General features: G+C 38.8%; 2 protein-coding genes across 2 annotated transcripts; both read left to right on the top strand.

Moving 5' to 3' along the window:
* The first annotated feature begins 703 nt into the window (after nt 1–703).
* LOC764371 lies at nt 704–1,378 on the top strand. Its single transcript, XM_001200652.1, has one exon. The coding sequence runs from the start codon at nt 704–706 to the stop codon at nt 1,376–1,378; it is 675 nt and encodes a 224-aa protein (XP_001200652.1).
* Nucleotides 1,379–7,917: 6,539 nt separating this feature from the next.
* Nucleotides 7,918–11,920, top strand: LOC115924497. Its single transcript, XM_030986753.1, has 5 exons — nt 7,918–9,643; nt 10,023–10,229; nt 10,594–10,800; nt 11,165–11,401; nt 11,719–11,920. The coding sequence occupies exons 1-5, from the start codon at nt 7,972–7,974 to the stop codon at nt 11,886–11,888; spliced, it is 2,493 nt and encodes an 830-aa protein (XP_030842613.1). The 5' UTR covers nt 7,918–7,971; the 3' UTR covers nt 11,889–11,920.
* Nucleotides 11,921–14,884: the final 2,964 nt, after the last annotated feature.

The raw sequence follows: 14,884 nt of genomic DNA, 5'->3' as shown, positions 1-14,884 counted from the left end.
GCCTGCGGGCTGAGGGTGGCCCCCAGCAAGAGTTCAGAGGAAGAAACTGTGCCCCTGGATTCTGAGCTCTTGGTTGAGATTAAGTTTTTATCTATCAGAATGAAGAAGTTTTGCATCGTCTACTGGATCGATGAAAGAAAGGTTTCTATCGAAAACCTTACAAATGTGCAGGAAGAAGCAAGGAGCGTGGGCTCGGAGGGAGCCATCAAATTTAAAGGAGGAAAACAGTATCACGGAAAGGACTGAAACCCATGACATGGTCTACAACCATACTATTTGAACTGGAAATTACGGACTCAAAAAATGTAAATAACGAACTATCTGTGAAGGTTCACTACCTGGATGAGGTATGGGCTGCTTCAAAGTACGACGAATGGGTTACCGCCAAAGATATAATTGACATGCCGAAGCGCTTTGTCAAATGTACATGTGCCTTTTACACAATGAATGCATAGAAAATGTGTGTATGTGGTGATATCTCAGAAAGTTCAGACTGGGGTAAGTTGAGCCAGACCCTATGGGGCAAGTTGAGCTCAACTTACCCCGTAGGGTCTGACCAACTTACTAAATAGTGTTGGATGAGTATTACAAAACAATTCGCATTGTATTTTGGAATTTAGAATTGAATAACAATGTTTTGAGATGGACTTTGTACTAAACATATATTTTATATCCATTATTATCTTTCAGAAGCACATGAGAAATGCGTAACTACAAGCGAAAGACGAATCGAGGACAAACTCCCCGCGATGTTATGGAACGAGCGGCTGATGCTGTTGCTGGTGGAAAGAGTGTGCGGAGTGCAGCTAAGGACTTTGCCATTGATCGAATGATGCTGAAACGTTATATTGAAAGGAGAGATGGACAACAAGGGACTGCCTATGCACCCGTCGCCTTGCGGCATCAGGTGTTTTCTCCTGACATGGAGACAGATTTGGGAGATCATGTGAAACAGTTATCAGATATGTTTCATGGTCTGTCAGTGAACAGGTGCTGTACATTGGCATATGAGTTTGCAAAACGAAACAATGTTGATGTGCCAGCCAGCTGGGACCGTGAGAAAAAGGCAGGCCAGGATTGGTGGTTAGGCTTCAAGAAGCGACAAAACCTGGCAATAAGGCATCCAGAGGCCACATCTTTAGGACGTGCCACTGCGTTCAACCGACCAGTTGTTGATAAGTTCTTTGACAATCTTGCCCGGGTGATGGACAAATACAAGTTTTCACCAAGTGAAATCTACAACACAGACGAAACTGGGCGCACCACAGTTCAAAAGCCTGCTGCTGTTGTGACCGAGAAGGGGAAAAAACAGGTCGGCGCAATCACCTCTGCTGAACGTGGGGAACTGGTAACCGTTGTGTACACTGTGAGTGCCTGAGGAAAGGCCTGACGAAGAAGACTCTCCTAGTAAGTCTCCTGGAGGTCGTCTTCGGCCAAGAAACCTTGGCCAAAGGAAAAGGGTGCGAGCTGAGGGTGGCGCCCAACAAGAGTTCCGAAGAAGAAACCGTGCCACTGGATTCTGAGCTCTTGGTTGAGATTAAGGGTAACAAGCATTGTTTTATTGGTTATGCAAGGAGGATGCGTTTCAGGTTACCAATGTTTTTGTCAACAATGAAAGTGAACCTTCTTTTGTTCATGTGTACTAGATAATTTTGTTATTTCAGACCATGGATAAATATGTCATAGTTGAGTATCTTGACACGAATGAAGTGGAAGTGGTCTCCTCCAAGTGGCTGGGGAAGAACGATGGGAGACAGAGTTGCAGATGGCCCCACTGGGACGCTGCAAGTGTGGTACAGCGGCACGACTTGTCACAAGACACCTAGCCTTGGTTTGCATGCGAGGTTCAGGATGATGGAATTACAGGTAATTCTCTCAACAGACCCCCTGAACGCTTTCTAGAAAGCAGGGAAGAAGAATCACTGCTTATATCTCCTTATATCACAGATTTAACCTCTGGGTACGCTTGGTGGAGCAACCGAGAAGGAGGTTGTTGCTCAGATTATGAAAGCAATATAAAGCGATTAACTTGCGTCAAAGTTGAATCAAAGTTCAAGGTCGGAATATACAAAATGGATATTACAGATGTTATATTGCGTAAGTATTCATGTCGTGAGGAATACGTCCTCTTGATAAGTAATCTAGAAAGCAGCGAAGAAGAATCGGTCGATATTGTCACGGGGGTGAAAAAGCTGCACTCACCTCCTGCCTTTCCAGTTTGTCAGTCTATACGGAATAAAACTAGCGCCCAGAGGCCGTCTACGCCTTCCACGCCCACAACAATATCCGATTGCTGAATGAAATAAAACAACAGGGTCGGCAGAATGCCACCTTGATGCAAAGTCTGCTGAATACTCAAGGCCAGAGTGTTGAGGCAGACATCATGGACATGGGAGAGGAGGCTCACCTGCCAGTCTCCAACATCACTGAGCTGGAGCAGCTGAATGAGCAGCTGAAAGTGAAGCCATTTAAAAAGAAACTTGGAATTATCAGGCTAAATAGTTACTGTCACCAAAGTTTACTCAATAAATATTAGTAGATAAGTGTAATGCTGATGTAAAGATGATGATGCCACCGAGTTAGATTTAGATATTTCATGTATGATGCTTACCTATAGAGCCATAAATGTTGCCATTGTAAAAAAGACATGTTCTGTAGGGAAAGGGTTAAAATCAAATGTGACATTATAAAAGAAAGGTTAATGTTTGTGATGTTGTGTCCCTAGTAGATGTTAAAATGTATTCCATTTAATTTTCTTCTAGGTATGGCAATGACCTATGCCTACTGGATGCCATGTACAAAACGACAAGAGTATGCTCTGCCTCTCTTCTTCTTAGCTATGAAGACCAATGTTGGATACAGTGTGGTGGCAGAGTTCATGGTCCAATATGAGACGAAGGCTGCTATTAAGCAAGGACTGGAGACCATACAAGATTGGATGAAGAGGGAGCAAATAAACTGGAAACCAAAATATTTCATGACTGATTTCTCATGTGGCGGTTTATTTTGCATGGCTGCATTGATGGAGCAAGCAGAGCTACTGTATCATAATACCTAACGTACTTGAAAGTTGCTACGAACAACACAACCTGTCAAGTACTACAGTAAGTACAGCTGGTTACAATATGATTTTCTTTTTGTGTTTTTGTGTAGAAAACAAACAAGAATTGATATCAGAAATGAAGATGGTATCAATTCATGAAGATGGCAGTGTGGAATTGGCCACCACCCTTGGAATACCTTCAAGGGTAAGTGCTGACCATGGGATGGAAAATGTGGACGTGGCACGGTTTATGATAGACAACAGATGCCCCGGTCGAGGTAGTTTTATAACCGGACGAAGTGTTCACAACCAGAGAATAGAGAGACTATGGGGTGAAACAAATTGAGTGATTGCTTCATTTTATAAAGTAGTGTTTTAATACATGGAGGATAGTGGTATCCTCATTTAAAGAAACAAAACACATTTACTCTGTTTGCATAGAGTTTTCTTGCCTCGAATCCAACAGTCCTTGGATCAGTTTGTTTCTACATGGAACCATCATGGACTCAGGACCATGAACAATCAGTCACCGATGGCATTGTGGCACCAAGGTATCTTACAGAACACCTATGAAAGCTTGGCACATGATGCTGTGAACACTCTTTGGATTGATATGGATGGGCCAGTTACAGACATTCAAACAAACAACAATGCCCAGGTGTCACAGATCATTTTGGACCTTGCCCAATCGACAATAGTGTCAACCAGTTCGTTAGAAATTCTCCACGTGGAATTTCTCATAGTTCATTTGCTGTTCCTTCTTAGTCCACTTACTGCTCCTTCTTAGTAGCAATGGGAAACCTCTTAGACTGGAATCTCCATATCTCTGTGTCATGGTCCGGTGTAAATTCCAAAAGTTACTGTTTGGTTACATGGTGGTCCATACAGGGAATTTAGTTAGAAACTCCTTTTTCTTCTTCTTCCACAGGAAGATAGGCAAACTCGGCAACCCCTAGATGTTGATCACCCCCAGGAGTCGTACACAAGGAATGACACACTTGAGGCCCTGGTCATCAAGACCAACACTGTCTTTTATACACCCTATACACATATCTACAGCATACATTTAGAATAGACACATACCACACCTTAGGGTAGGGGAATTGTAGGGGAGACCCGACCCAATGAACCATAACCGATTCAATAGATAGATTAGTAGCTGTTGCTGACGGAAACACCGAAAGTGACTTGGTACAAATTATCTAAGGATAATAACCAAGAGGATGGAAACTTTGGTATTGGTCTGTACGTCCAACTTTCGGCCCAGATGAGAAATATTACTGCACCGTAATTATCTGACAATATCTAGAAATGGATAGCATACTGGAGGAGAGGGGGGAACAAAAGAAAACGAAATGCCCTTCCAACAGGAACAAAATCAAGTGGGTACTATGCGTTCATGCGAGAGACACTGAATGGTTTGACAGGTAGGATTTAACAAAGAGTTGGTTGACACTTATATCAAACCGGAAAGTGTTTCTGTGTCAGAGGTCAGGGGTAGGAGTGCAATAAAAAGGCGAAGGTAAAAAGGTAGAGGGAAACATCATTGAGGTTTGTATTTTGCTGTTGTAAAATGTTGTGGTACAAAATGTGTGGAGGTATTCAGTTATAAATGATGTTGTTAAATAATGTGGATTAAAGTATTATTTTCAACTTAATTTGTTTTTATCATTCATCTTGATATATATTTAGGTAGGAGGGTGTGTAACGACACCGGAGTACTCAAGAAGGTCCATCCAGATAGAAAGGGGTGGAAGCAGCATGGAGGTGGTGCTGTGGGGCGAGGCGGCCACAAGAGAGTACTCTATATCTAAAAAGGTTAAGATCACGGCCCTTATAAAAGAGGAAAGGAGATTATCTTCGACTCCCTCTACTAGTGTTGAAGTAGGTTTTGCCATATTTGGATAATTAATCTTTATTTCTTTCGATAAAAAAGACATGTTCTGTAGGGGAAAGGTCAAATCAAATGTGACATTATAAAAGCAAGGCTAGTTTTTCAAACTAAGTATTAGTCTCTCTTTAAATTAAACTCCTACTGGCGATATTGTTGGATATTATTAATGTATAATTATGATTGACCTGTATGTGCCTTTGAGTTTTGACATATTTCAGTTATTGTGTCAATTAGATCTATGTTTTATTTGATTGTATGATTTAGGGAACTCATGTTGAAGCCCTTATGAAAATAGCTGAAAGAGGCATGTTGATGATTATGTTTTAAATAAATATTACATGTGGGTCTGTCCACGAAGTTGGGGTTTTTAAGGAAATTCACCACCGACGGTCATAAAACCAAGTATAACTCCTCGTTAAGCAAACACTTTGCAATGATGGATGTTTTGTTTGATACACATAATGATAATCTTCCTGTGTGTAAATTTTCAAACATACACGCTGCTCCTTTTATGAAAAAATGAACATAATATGTTAGTGTCCAACCCCATTTTCTAATGAAAATTTGTGACATGAAAATAAAAATATTTTGACTGTTTATTTCAAAGTAATTACAAATTCCTTACCTCCGGTAACAATCAGCAAATACATATTCTAACTTCATCTATATAATCAAAGTCGAGAAAGATTGAATTCGCCAAACATTTTTTAATAGCAGACTTCCCAAAGTCATCGATACCGCCACTACGGCGGTGTCCACTAATAATTTATACGTCGTGTCGGTACTTTGAGCCAATGTTCCTTATATGGGATAGTTGAAATTGTAAATCTTATTGTCCATAATGAGGTATTTTTCTTGCCAGTAATATTTGATAAATGAAATCAGGATACTATCAAGCATTTTTAAGTATCATCATTCAGAAATACGAGTCACCGACGTGGTGTCCATGCGGTAAAAAGAAGGATCGGTAAATTGAAACCAGTGTCATTAAAAATATCCCCCCTCATCAGAATCGATCAGTCCGGCAAGATCTCGATGAGTCATGGTGGTTGATATAAATAGCTCATTCGGCTCCGTTTCCATGGTGCGAAGCTGAAATTTTCACTTTGACAATATGGCGTCCTTCTGCGAGTCACCGGTAGAGTCGGAAAGGTTTGAAGCATCGGTGAGCAAATCGATGACTTAGGGAAGCCACTCTAAAACTGCTGTAAACGGTAAGGTTTATTTTTTTCTTTGAAGTACTCCACTCTATCGACTGTTGTAAAAATTCTTGTATTTTTGATGAAGTAGCTCGACTTTTCAGCCTTTCTTACTGCCCGTACCCTCGTTTGGACACCACGCAAGAGTGGTGTCTGCTGGTTGAAATCGGCGGTATTTGTTAGTTTTCCGTAATGTGAGCAGTAAATGCATGAAAATCGAAGAGTTTCACAATCCATCCTTGTATTAAACCTAGATCTATAAAACAAAGGATTACTACGGTAAAAGAGACTTTAAAGTATTTAGGAAAAGATACTGGCATTTTTTAGCCCCGATGCTACTCTTCGGTGAGGAACACTTGTGTCCGATGTAGTAACGGTATAGTAAATAAATGTGTGCCTTCTTCGGAACAAAACCGTCTTAAAATTCCTCAAACAATTCTTCCAGCAATTATTCCAACGGTAAAATTCCGTCCATTGATAGTTTCTCCTCATATTCAGATGCCTCCATATTCCTTTTTTAGCGATGTTTCTCCAGAATATTCGCCCAAAATCTCAAATATTTTAACAATAGTCCCACATATAGCGATACGTGTTATGTTTCACTTGACAACCCGTAAAACCAGCGGAATCAGACCCAAAAAGCAGCTCAAAAAGCATGTTTCATTTTTCGAACTTAATAATATTATACTATAATAATCTTTCATGGTGTATTGTTGTTGTTTAGACGTCTTAGTCATAGTTTGGACGTCTTAGTCATACTAGTTTGGATTTTAGATTTTCTTTTTTTCTTTTTCTTTCTTTGTAATGATTCATTTATTTGTATTCATTTACCCTTTTCTCGTAAAAGTCTGCATTGCATGTAGTGTCCATTCGGTGAACATTATAGCCAAGAAAAATAGCATACTAGATAAAACTCCTTTTATTTTGAATTTTTATTTTGATTACAGAAACCAACAAACATGCCTTCTAAAGCTAAATCAACATCTAAGCCAAGGCCACCCTTTCATCTGAAATTGAGGGCATTTTGTCCAGCAGAGGGTAGTGAAGACCGTAATGAAAACGGTGATGAAAACAACCATGAACACAGCAAGAAAATTCATTGGCGTACACATTTAAGAGTCCAAAATCCAATGAAGTATCAAGCTTACCTGAAGTATGAAGCTCTTGTGAAAAGAAAGAACCGGGCAGAAAAACGTGAATACCTTGATCAACCTGGAAATGAGGTAGAGAAGAAAGGTAACCTGGCTCATAGAGCAAAACAGCAAAGAGAATATAGATCCAAGAGAAAACTGAAAGAGGAAGAAGCCAAGAAGAAGGCAGAAAAAGGTAAACAACCAGTGAAAATGACAAGAGCTCAGTCAGATAAGGAGGCGAAGCGAAAAGAAATAAACGCAGCAAAGAAAAGGGAGTACAGAAATCGTCTCTCCAATGAGAAAAGGCAAGAAATCTTGGACAGACGTCGTAGGAAGCGACGTGAAGAAAAGGAATTGCTCATTGGACAAGAAAAGCTAATTCAACAACATAAGAAAGAGATAATTGAAGCAAGGGCAGAGAAGAAACGACATGAAGAAGAGGAGAAACGTCTAAGAGAAGCCCAAGAGCAGATGGAGAAGGAGAAGAGACGACTGAATATAAGATCAGGAGATGCAAGGCGGCAAAGTCTCATCCGTGCAAGGTCTGCCCTATCTACAGATCCAGAGATATATACAGATACAGTTGAAGATCTTGTGCATAAAGCATCCCCGAGGAAGAAACATCTGCTTCAGGAAAAGGGCATTAAGACAGATGTGACTGCACAGGCTATTCATGAATCCGTGGCAGAGAAGATACGCAATATGCGGAAGAGCAGGAAGAAAACAGACTTGATGGTAAAACGTCATATGATACCGTCCAAGCGCATTTGCAGAAAATACAAATGCCAGACGGTCTTGTGCAAGAATCTGGGGATTACATCCAAATGTCTACGACCAAAATCAACATGTAAACCACATAGTCGCCCTTCCCAAATACCAGCAGAAACGAGGGACACTGTCCAGAGATTCTACCAAGAGAATGCTACAACCCTCCCGGACAAGAAATTCGTAAGCAAAAGATCTAAAAAAGCATGCGCCTTCCTGACGATGACAGTGAGGGGTTTGTTTGCAAAGTTCCAGAAGGAAAACCCTGCAATGAAAGTTGGGCTGTCTACGTTTGCAGCCCTGAAGCCCACCCATGTCAAGCACCGACATTTGATCACTTACAGAGGTTGTCTGTGTGAATACTGTCAAAATGTGGAACTAAAAATGGCAGCCATCAACAAACTGGCAAATCATTCCATCTTCAAGGACATTTACAACTTTAATGCTGCAACCCTATGCGAGAGGGCAGACAACCAGCCATTCCACAAGCTACCCTGCATCCAGAGACAGTGTGGGAATTGTGGCACATCAAAGCTTGATGCAGTGTTGGATCTGGATGTGCTGAAGCATAAGGGAAATGTGGAATGGAAAAAATGGGCAAGAGAGACCAAGGAAGAAAATGGGAAGAAGACATCAAGAATGGTTCTAGGGAGAAAAGAAGGCCCATTGGAGGAGATGTTGCAAGAGTTGAAGATCGAAGCAGCAGCACTCTCAGAGCACCTATTCACGGCATCTTGGCAGAGTCGGGAATTCTTGCGGGTGTCAAAGTCTCCACCAAGCAGAAGTGTGGTAATGGTATTAGACTTTGCGGAAAACTATTCGTGCAGATTTCAGGATGAAGTGCAGGCTGTGCACTGGGGACACGATTCTGCAACAATACACCCCATTGTTGGGTATTATAAATGCCCTGATTGCACAGAAACTGTAACAGAGTCAATGATCATGATTACGAAGGACAATGTTCATGACTTCAATGCAGTACAGCAGTTCACTTCCTTTGCTGTGGAACATATCAAGAAGAAGGTTCCGAACATCAACAGGATCATTCGGTTCTCGGATGGGGCAGCTTGCCAATACAAGTCCCGTGGACCATTCCTTGACATTTCTTATGGAAAGGAGGACCACCAACTTGGGTTTCAACATGAATACTTTGGCAGCAGGCATGGCAAAGGACCCAGTGATGGAGAGAGTGGCGTGGTGAAGCGATTAGCTACGGATGCAGTCATGTCTGGCACAGAGATCATCGCTAATGCCAAAGATTTCTTCAACTTCATCGAACGCACGGCAACCCTACCTAAGGAACAAGAGGATGATGGCAGTAAATGCACCCATTTCTGTAGGAAAGCATTCTGGATTGAGAAGATAGATCGAGACAGGAAACGACAAGCACTGAAAACAATTCAGGGAACACGACGTCTTCACAGCATCTTATCTGTTCGGCCTAATGTCATCAAAGTCAGAGAACTCTCATGTTTCTGCAATGGATGCGAAGAGGGCAAGCAGGCATGCTCCAACAAAGATTACGTGCAGCAGTATGTTGTCAGAAGGATTGCAACTGGACCTGTAGATGGGATGAAGCCCACCTCTAGAGCAAAAGCAGATGCCAAAGGTATAGTTATTAAATCAAGGATATTTTCTTTAAAAGGTCATAATTCCATTTCAAAGATTGTATCCTATAAAATAAAAGGGTTATAACAAACTTGTCAAAACAAGTTCAAGTTCTTTGTAGTACTTGTATATATATATATATATATATTTTAAAACATGATACAACAAGGTTTCAACATAAGGCAATTCCTTGGTCCCCAGAACCTTTTGTATAATGAGGTTTCTTTATGTATTTGTCCAAATTTCACATCATGATCATATTAAAGCTGAAAATCATCTTCATTGCAATAACTACTGGCCATTGTATTCCTGTCAACCAATGACAATTTCTCTTATTTTTATAAATTTCTGTCTCTGTTTTTTAACCCAACCCAACCCAGAATCAAGAAATGATCCTGAAGGGAAAAAGGAGCAGAAAGCAAGAAAGGACACTGACAGAAGAAAGAAGCAGGAAGCACGAAAGGACACTGAAGGAAGAAAGAAGCAGGAAGCAAGAAAGAACACTGAAGGAAGAATGGAGCAGGAAGCAAGAAAGGACACTGTAGATGGTATGAAGCCCACCTCTAGAGCAAAAGCAGATGTCAAAGGTATAGTTATTAAATCAAGGATATTTTCATTAAAAGGTCATAATTCCATTTCAAAGATTGTATCCTATAAAATAAAAAGGTTATAACAAACTTGTCAAAACAAGTTCAAGTTTTTTGTAGTATATATATTTTAACACATGATATAACAAGGTTTCAACATAAGGCAATTCCTTGGTCCCCAGAACCTTTTGTATAATTAGGTTACATTATGTATTTTGTCCAAATTTCACATTGTGATCATATTAAAGCTGAAAATCATCTTCATTGCAATAACTACTGGCCATTGTATTCTTGTAAACCAATGATAATTTCTCTTATTTTTTTATAAATTTCTGTCTCTGTTTTTTAACCCAACCCAACCCAGAATCAAGAAATGATCCTGAAGGGAAAAAGGAGCAGAAAGCAAGAAAGGACACTGACAGAAGAAAGAAGCAGGAAGCACGAAAGGACACTGAAGGAAGAAAGAAGCAGGAAGCAAGAAAGAACACTGAAGGAAGAATGGAGCAGGAAGCAAGAAAGGACACTGTAGATGGTATGAAGCCCACCTCTAGAGCAAAAGCAGATGTCAAAGGTATAGTTATTAAATCAAGGATATTTTCATTAAAAGGTCATAATTCCATTTCAAAGATTGTATCCTATAAAATAAAAAGGTTATAACAAACTTGTCAAAACAAGTTCAAGTTTTTTGTAGTATATATATTTTAACACATGATATAACAAGGTTTCAACATAAGGCAATTCCTTGGTCCCCAGAACCTTTTGTATAATTAGGTTACATTATGTATTTTGTCCAAATTTCACATTGTGATCATATTAAAGCTGAAAATCATCTTCATTGCAATAACTACTGGCCATTGTATTCTTGTAAACCAATGATAATTTCTCTTATTTTTTTATAAATTTCTGTCTCTGTTTTTAAACCCAACCCAACCCAGAATCAAGAAATGATCCTGAAGGGAAACGGGAGCAGGAAGCAAGAAAGGACACTGAAGGAAGAATGGAGCAGGAAGGAAGAATGGAGCAGGAAGCAAGAAAGGACACGGAAACGAGAATGGACATCAAAGTTGGCAGCTTTGTCGCAGTGAAGGCAGGCAGACAGAAGTGGTATGCAGGGCTTATCACACAAGTTGACGGAGATGAAGGGGACGTCCGTTTTTTGCACCGACCACCAGGTAAAATCAGATCATCAGTTGTTTCCAACCATGTTCATTTTTGCCAGGATAAATACAGTGGAACCTTATTATAAAGAGCCCCGATATATCAAACTTCTCATTATAACAAGGTGAATTTTCCAGGTTTAATCTCTTTGTATTCTATTTAATTTTATCGCTCAATAACACAGTTTTGATATAAAAAGGTAATTTCTCTTGTCCCAAGGACTTCCAAGGTTGCTTCCACTGTATTAAATTATGTGCTTGATTAATAATTTTCTTTATAATTATCATCAACTTCTTTTTCGTTTCTTTTTTTTCTTTTTTTGTTGATTCAGGTGCTGACTACTACATATGGCCCACTGAGGTAGATTCGTCTTGGCTGAGAATCGACAAAGTCCTCCCAATTTCTCCTCCCACTGTGTCATCGAGAGGGCTGCGGCGATGGGCAGATGAGGAGCTAAATCGTATTGACATCCAAATCAGGGCTTTAGATTTCGAGGCATAAAGTTTTGCCATCTCACTGAGAGGCGAATGCTTGCGAACGGTTACGAATTAGCACAGTGCCATATATAGAGAGAGTCTAGCCTACCCTTGTTCAGTAGGTATCAATATGGCGCATATTCTTTTGTAATGTGCTTGCCTAACAAAGCAGTACAAAAGAAAATGCACCATGTTGATACCTACTGTTTACGGATTTGGCTATACTCTATGTATGGCACTGTGCTCATTCGCAACGGTTCGCAAGCATGCGCCTCTCAGTGAGATACTCCCTTTACCTGAAGAGTTTCAAAATGTGTAGACATACGTTATATTTCATGCATTTATCTCATTTGATGTGAAGAGGTGAAGCAAATTGAACTTCATACGAAGGTACTGGGTTAGGCATCAGTTCCTCTAGCTTTGTTAAAGTGTTGAACTTGTTTACCTGAAGAGTTTCAAAAAGTGTAGACATACGTTATATTTCATGCATTTATCTCATTTGATGTAAAGAGATGAAGCAAATTGAACTTCATACTAAGGTACTGGGTTAGGCATCAGTTCCTCTAGCTTTGTGTATGCTTAAAAGTGTTGAACTTGTTTACCTGAAGAGTTCCAAGAAGTGTAGACATACATTATATTTGATGCAAATTGAACTTCATACGAAGGTACTGGGTTAGGCATCAGTTCCTCTAGCTTTGTTAAAGTGTTGAACTTGTTTACCTGAAGAGTTTCAAAAAGTGAGACATACGTTATATTTCATGCATTTATCTCATTTGATGTGAAGAGATGAAGCAAATTGAACTTCATACGAAGGTACTGGGTTAGGCATCAGTTCCTCTAGCTTTGTGCATGCTTAAAAGTGTTGAACTTGTTTACCTGAAGAGTTTCAAAAAGTGTTGAACAAAAGTATATACACATTATCTTGAATGAATTTAAATGTGATTGGAATTTACTTATTACACATTTCTCAGTTTTAAATCTAGAATGAATTTAAATGTGATTGGAATTTACTTATTACACATTTCTCAGTTTTAAATCTGTTATTCCACTCTAGTGAATAGTCATACAGTGTTAGACTTGTTTAACCTTTAAAAAGACATCTACATGTATTTGTTGAATTTATATAAGTCCTAATGAAATGTGTCTTCTTACCCAATGTATGAAGTTTTGAACCTAATTAACCATCAAATAAAGACAAAGTGTTTTGAAACACAGAGTTTAACCACTGAAGTGATAGACTTGTTTACCTGTAGAGCTCAAAAAAGTGTTGCATGTTATAGAGTACCGAAGTGATGACGTCGCAATTTTTTTTTCTTTTTCAATTCATCGTTTTGGATATCATATCTCGGCGGAGCATGATTAAAAACATCCACAGCCCAATTTGGTGGGATAATGATGAAATGCAAAATCTATTTTTTTGATGACGTCACACTTCGGTACTCTATTTGAATTTAGATTTTAATTTCATTATTAACTTTGGAAATGTTGCATGTAAAGTTGCTGCGGGCGTGATGGATGCTTGAAACAAGACTACCTGCTCACCAGCGTACCGGAGGTACTCGTAATTACAAAAATAAAAAAACAATTGAAAACTGTTATTGCTCAGTGTAAAGTGTATTAAAATTATTAATATCACTTATTAAAATCCACATTCTGTTTGTATTACAAAAGTAATAAAAATAAACATATATTGAGATAATTTAATACAAAAAGGTAAAGAATAACAATAATAAATGGTATCATCTGAAATAAATGACACAGAGTATATGCATTAAGCATTGTACAATAACTGAAATTTCATAAAGGTTATGCTTGCTTACTTAAAACAATTTTCTTTAAATTGTCAAACAAGCCAGAATGACACGGTGTCCATGTAGCGTCGGTACTTTACACATGGGAGTAACTCTATTAAACAAAACAATTGGGGCAGTCAAGTTTATTCCAACAGATACAGAGGTAAATCTCAAATCAATTATTCTACAACTCATGAAAAGGCAGTTAATCATAACACTTGTGTATCTGTTGCAACCTAAGGAATTAAAATTTCTTAAACATTTCTTAAAATTTGTCTGTTTGTTTTATATTACTTATAAAATAGGTACAAATACCAATTAGGTACACTAAAATATTGTATTCAATGTTGATTCATATTCTTTTTACGAATTAAACTCACCTTGTGAAGGGAAAAGTTTAAAGGTTCCAAATGGAGAGTAACAAGTGTAGATTTACCGCCACTACGTGGACCCGGTGTCCATGAAGTGGCGGTACAAAAAAATACAAGGTATTTGTTTTAATACAAAGCATGGAAATATCCGCCCATACACTGTTTATGTCGTGTTCTTAGGGCATTTTCATTGCTCTAGCAATGTTTAATGTTTGAGATGCATTAAAAATGTAACTAATAAATTAGTTACCCAAACTTTTATTCACTTTAATGTGATTGAAAATAAAATCATTCAAATCTTCAAATATACTGATAGATTATTGAGTTATTATTTGAAAATGAAATGTCTGTTTTTTTTCCTACAGTGAAACAATCCAAAGATTAACTCCATATCATCAATCAATGCTGAATACTAAGACAAAAATATAAAATCATGACACATAAATGTACAATTGTTGTGTCATGGTAACTTAAAGTGTGTCTATGTAGTGGCGGTATTTCTACTTGAATGCTCCAGTGGATCATGTGCATGTGATGTTTCCAGAACCTCTGAACCACTTTTTCTTTCCTTTCTTCTAAAACTATGGGAAATGGGCAACCTAATAATGATAAAACAAAATTAGTTGTGCAATTTTAAAAAATTGACCCTCATGTCACACTTTTTGCCCCAACTTCATGGACAGACCCATGTACGTTTGATAGAATGTTTTGTTGATGGTTGTGTCAATATATATGTTTAGTCTTTGACATGTTCAATTAGAAATGTCCTCATTAACAGAAGACCAGGGTGACATAATAGGCATCGGTGACACTGAGAATGGGTATGGCTATTTTTTGGTCAGCTGGTCCGCGAGGAC

This window comes from Strongylocentrotus purpuratus, unplaced genomic scaffold (genome assembly GCF_000002235.5).
Source record: "Strongylocentrotus purpuratus isolate Spur 01 unplaced genomic scaffold, Spur_5.0 spur5_scaffold_16, whole genome shotgun sequence".
NCBI classification, from domain to species: domain Eukaryota; kingdom Metazoa; phylum Echinodermata; class Echinoidea; order Camarodonta; family Strongylocentrotidae; genus Strongylocentrotus; species Strongylocentrotus purpuratus.
The sequence above is the reverse complement of the archived record's forward strand: the minus strand, read 5'-3'. Positions and strand labels throughout refer to the sequence as shown.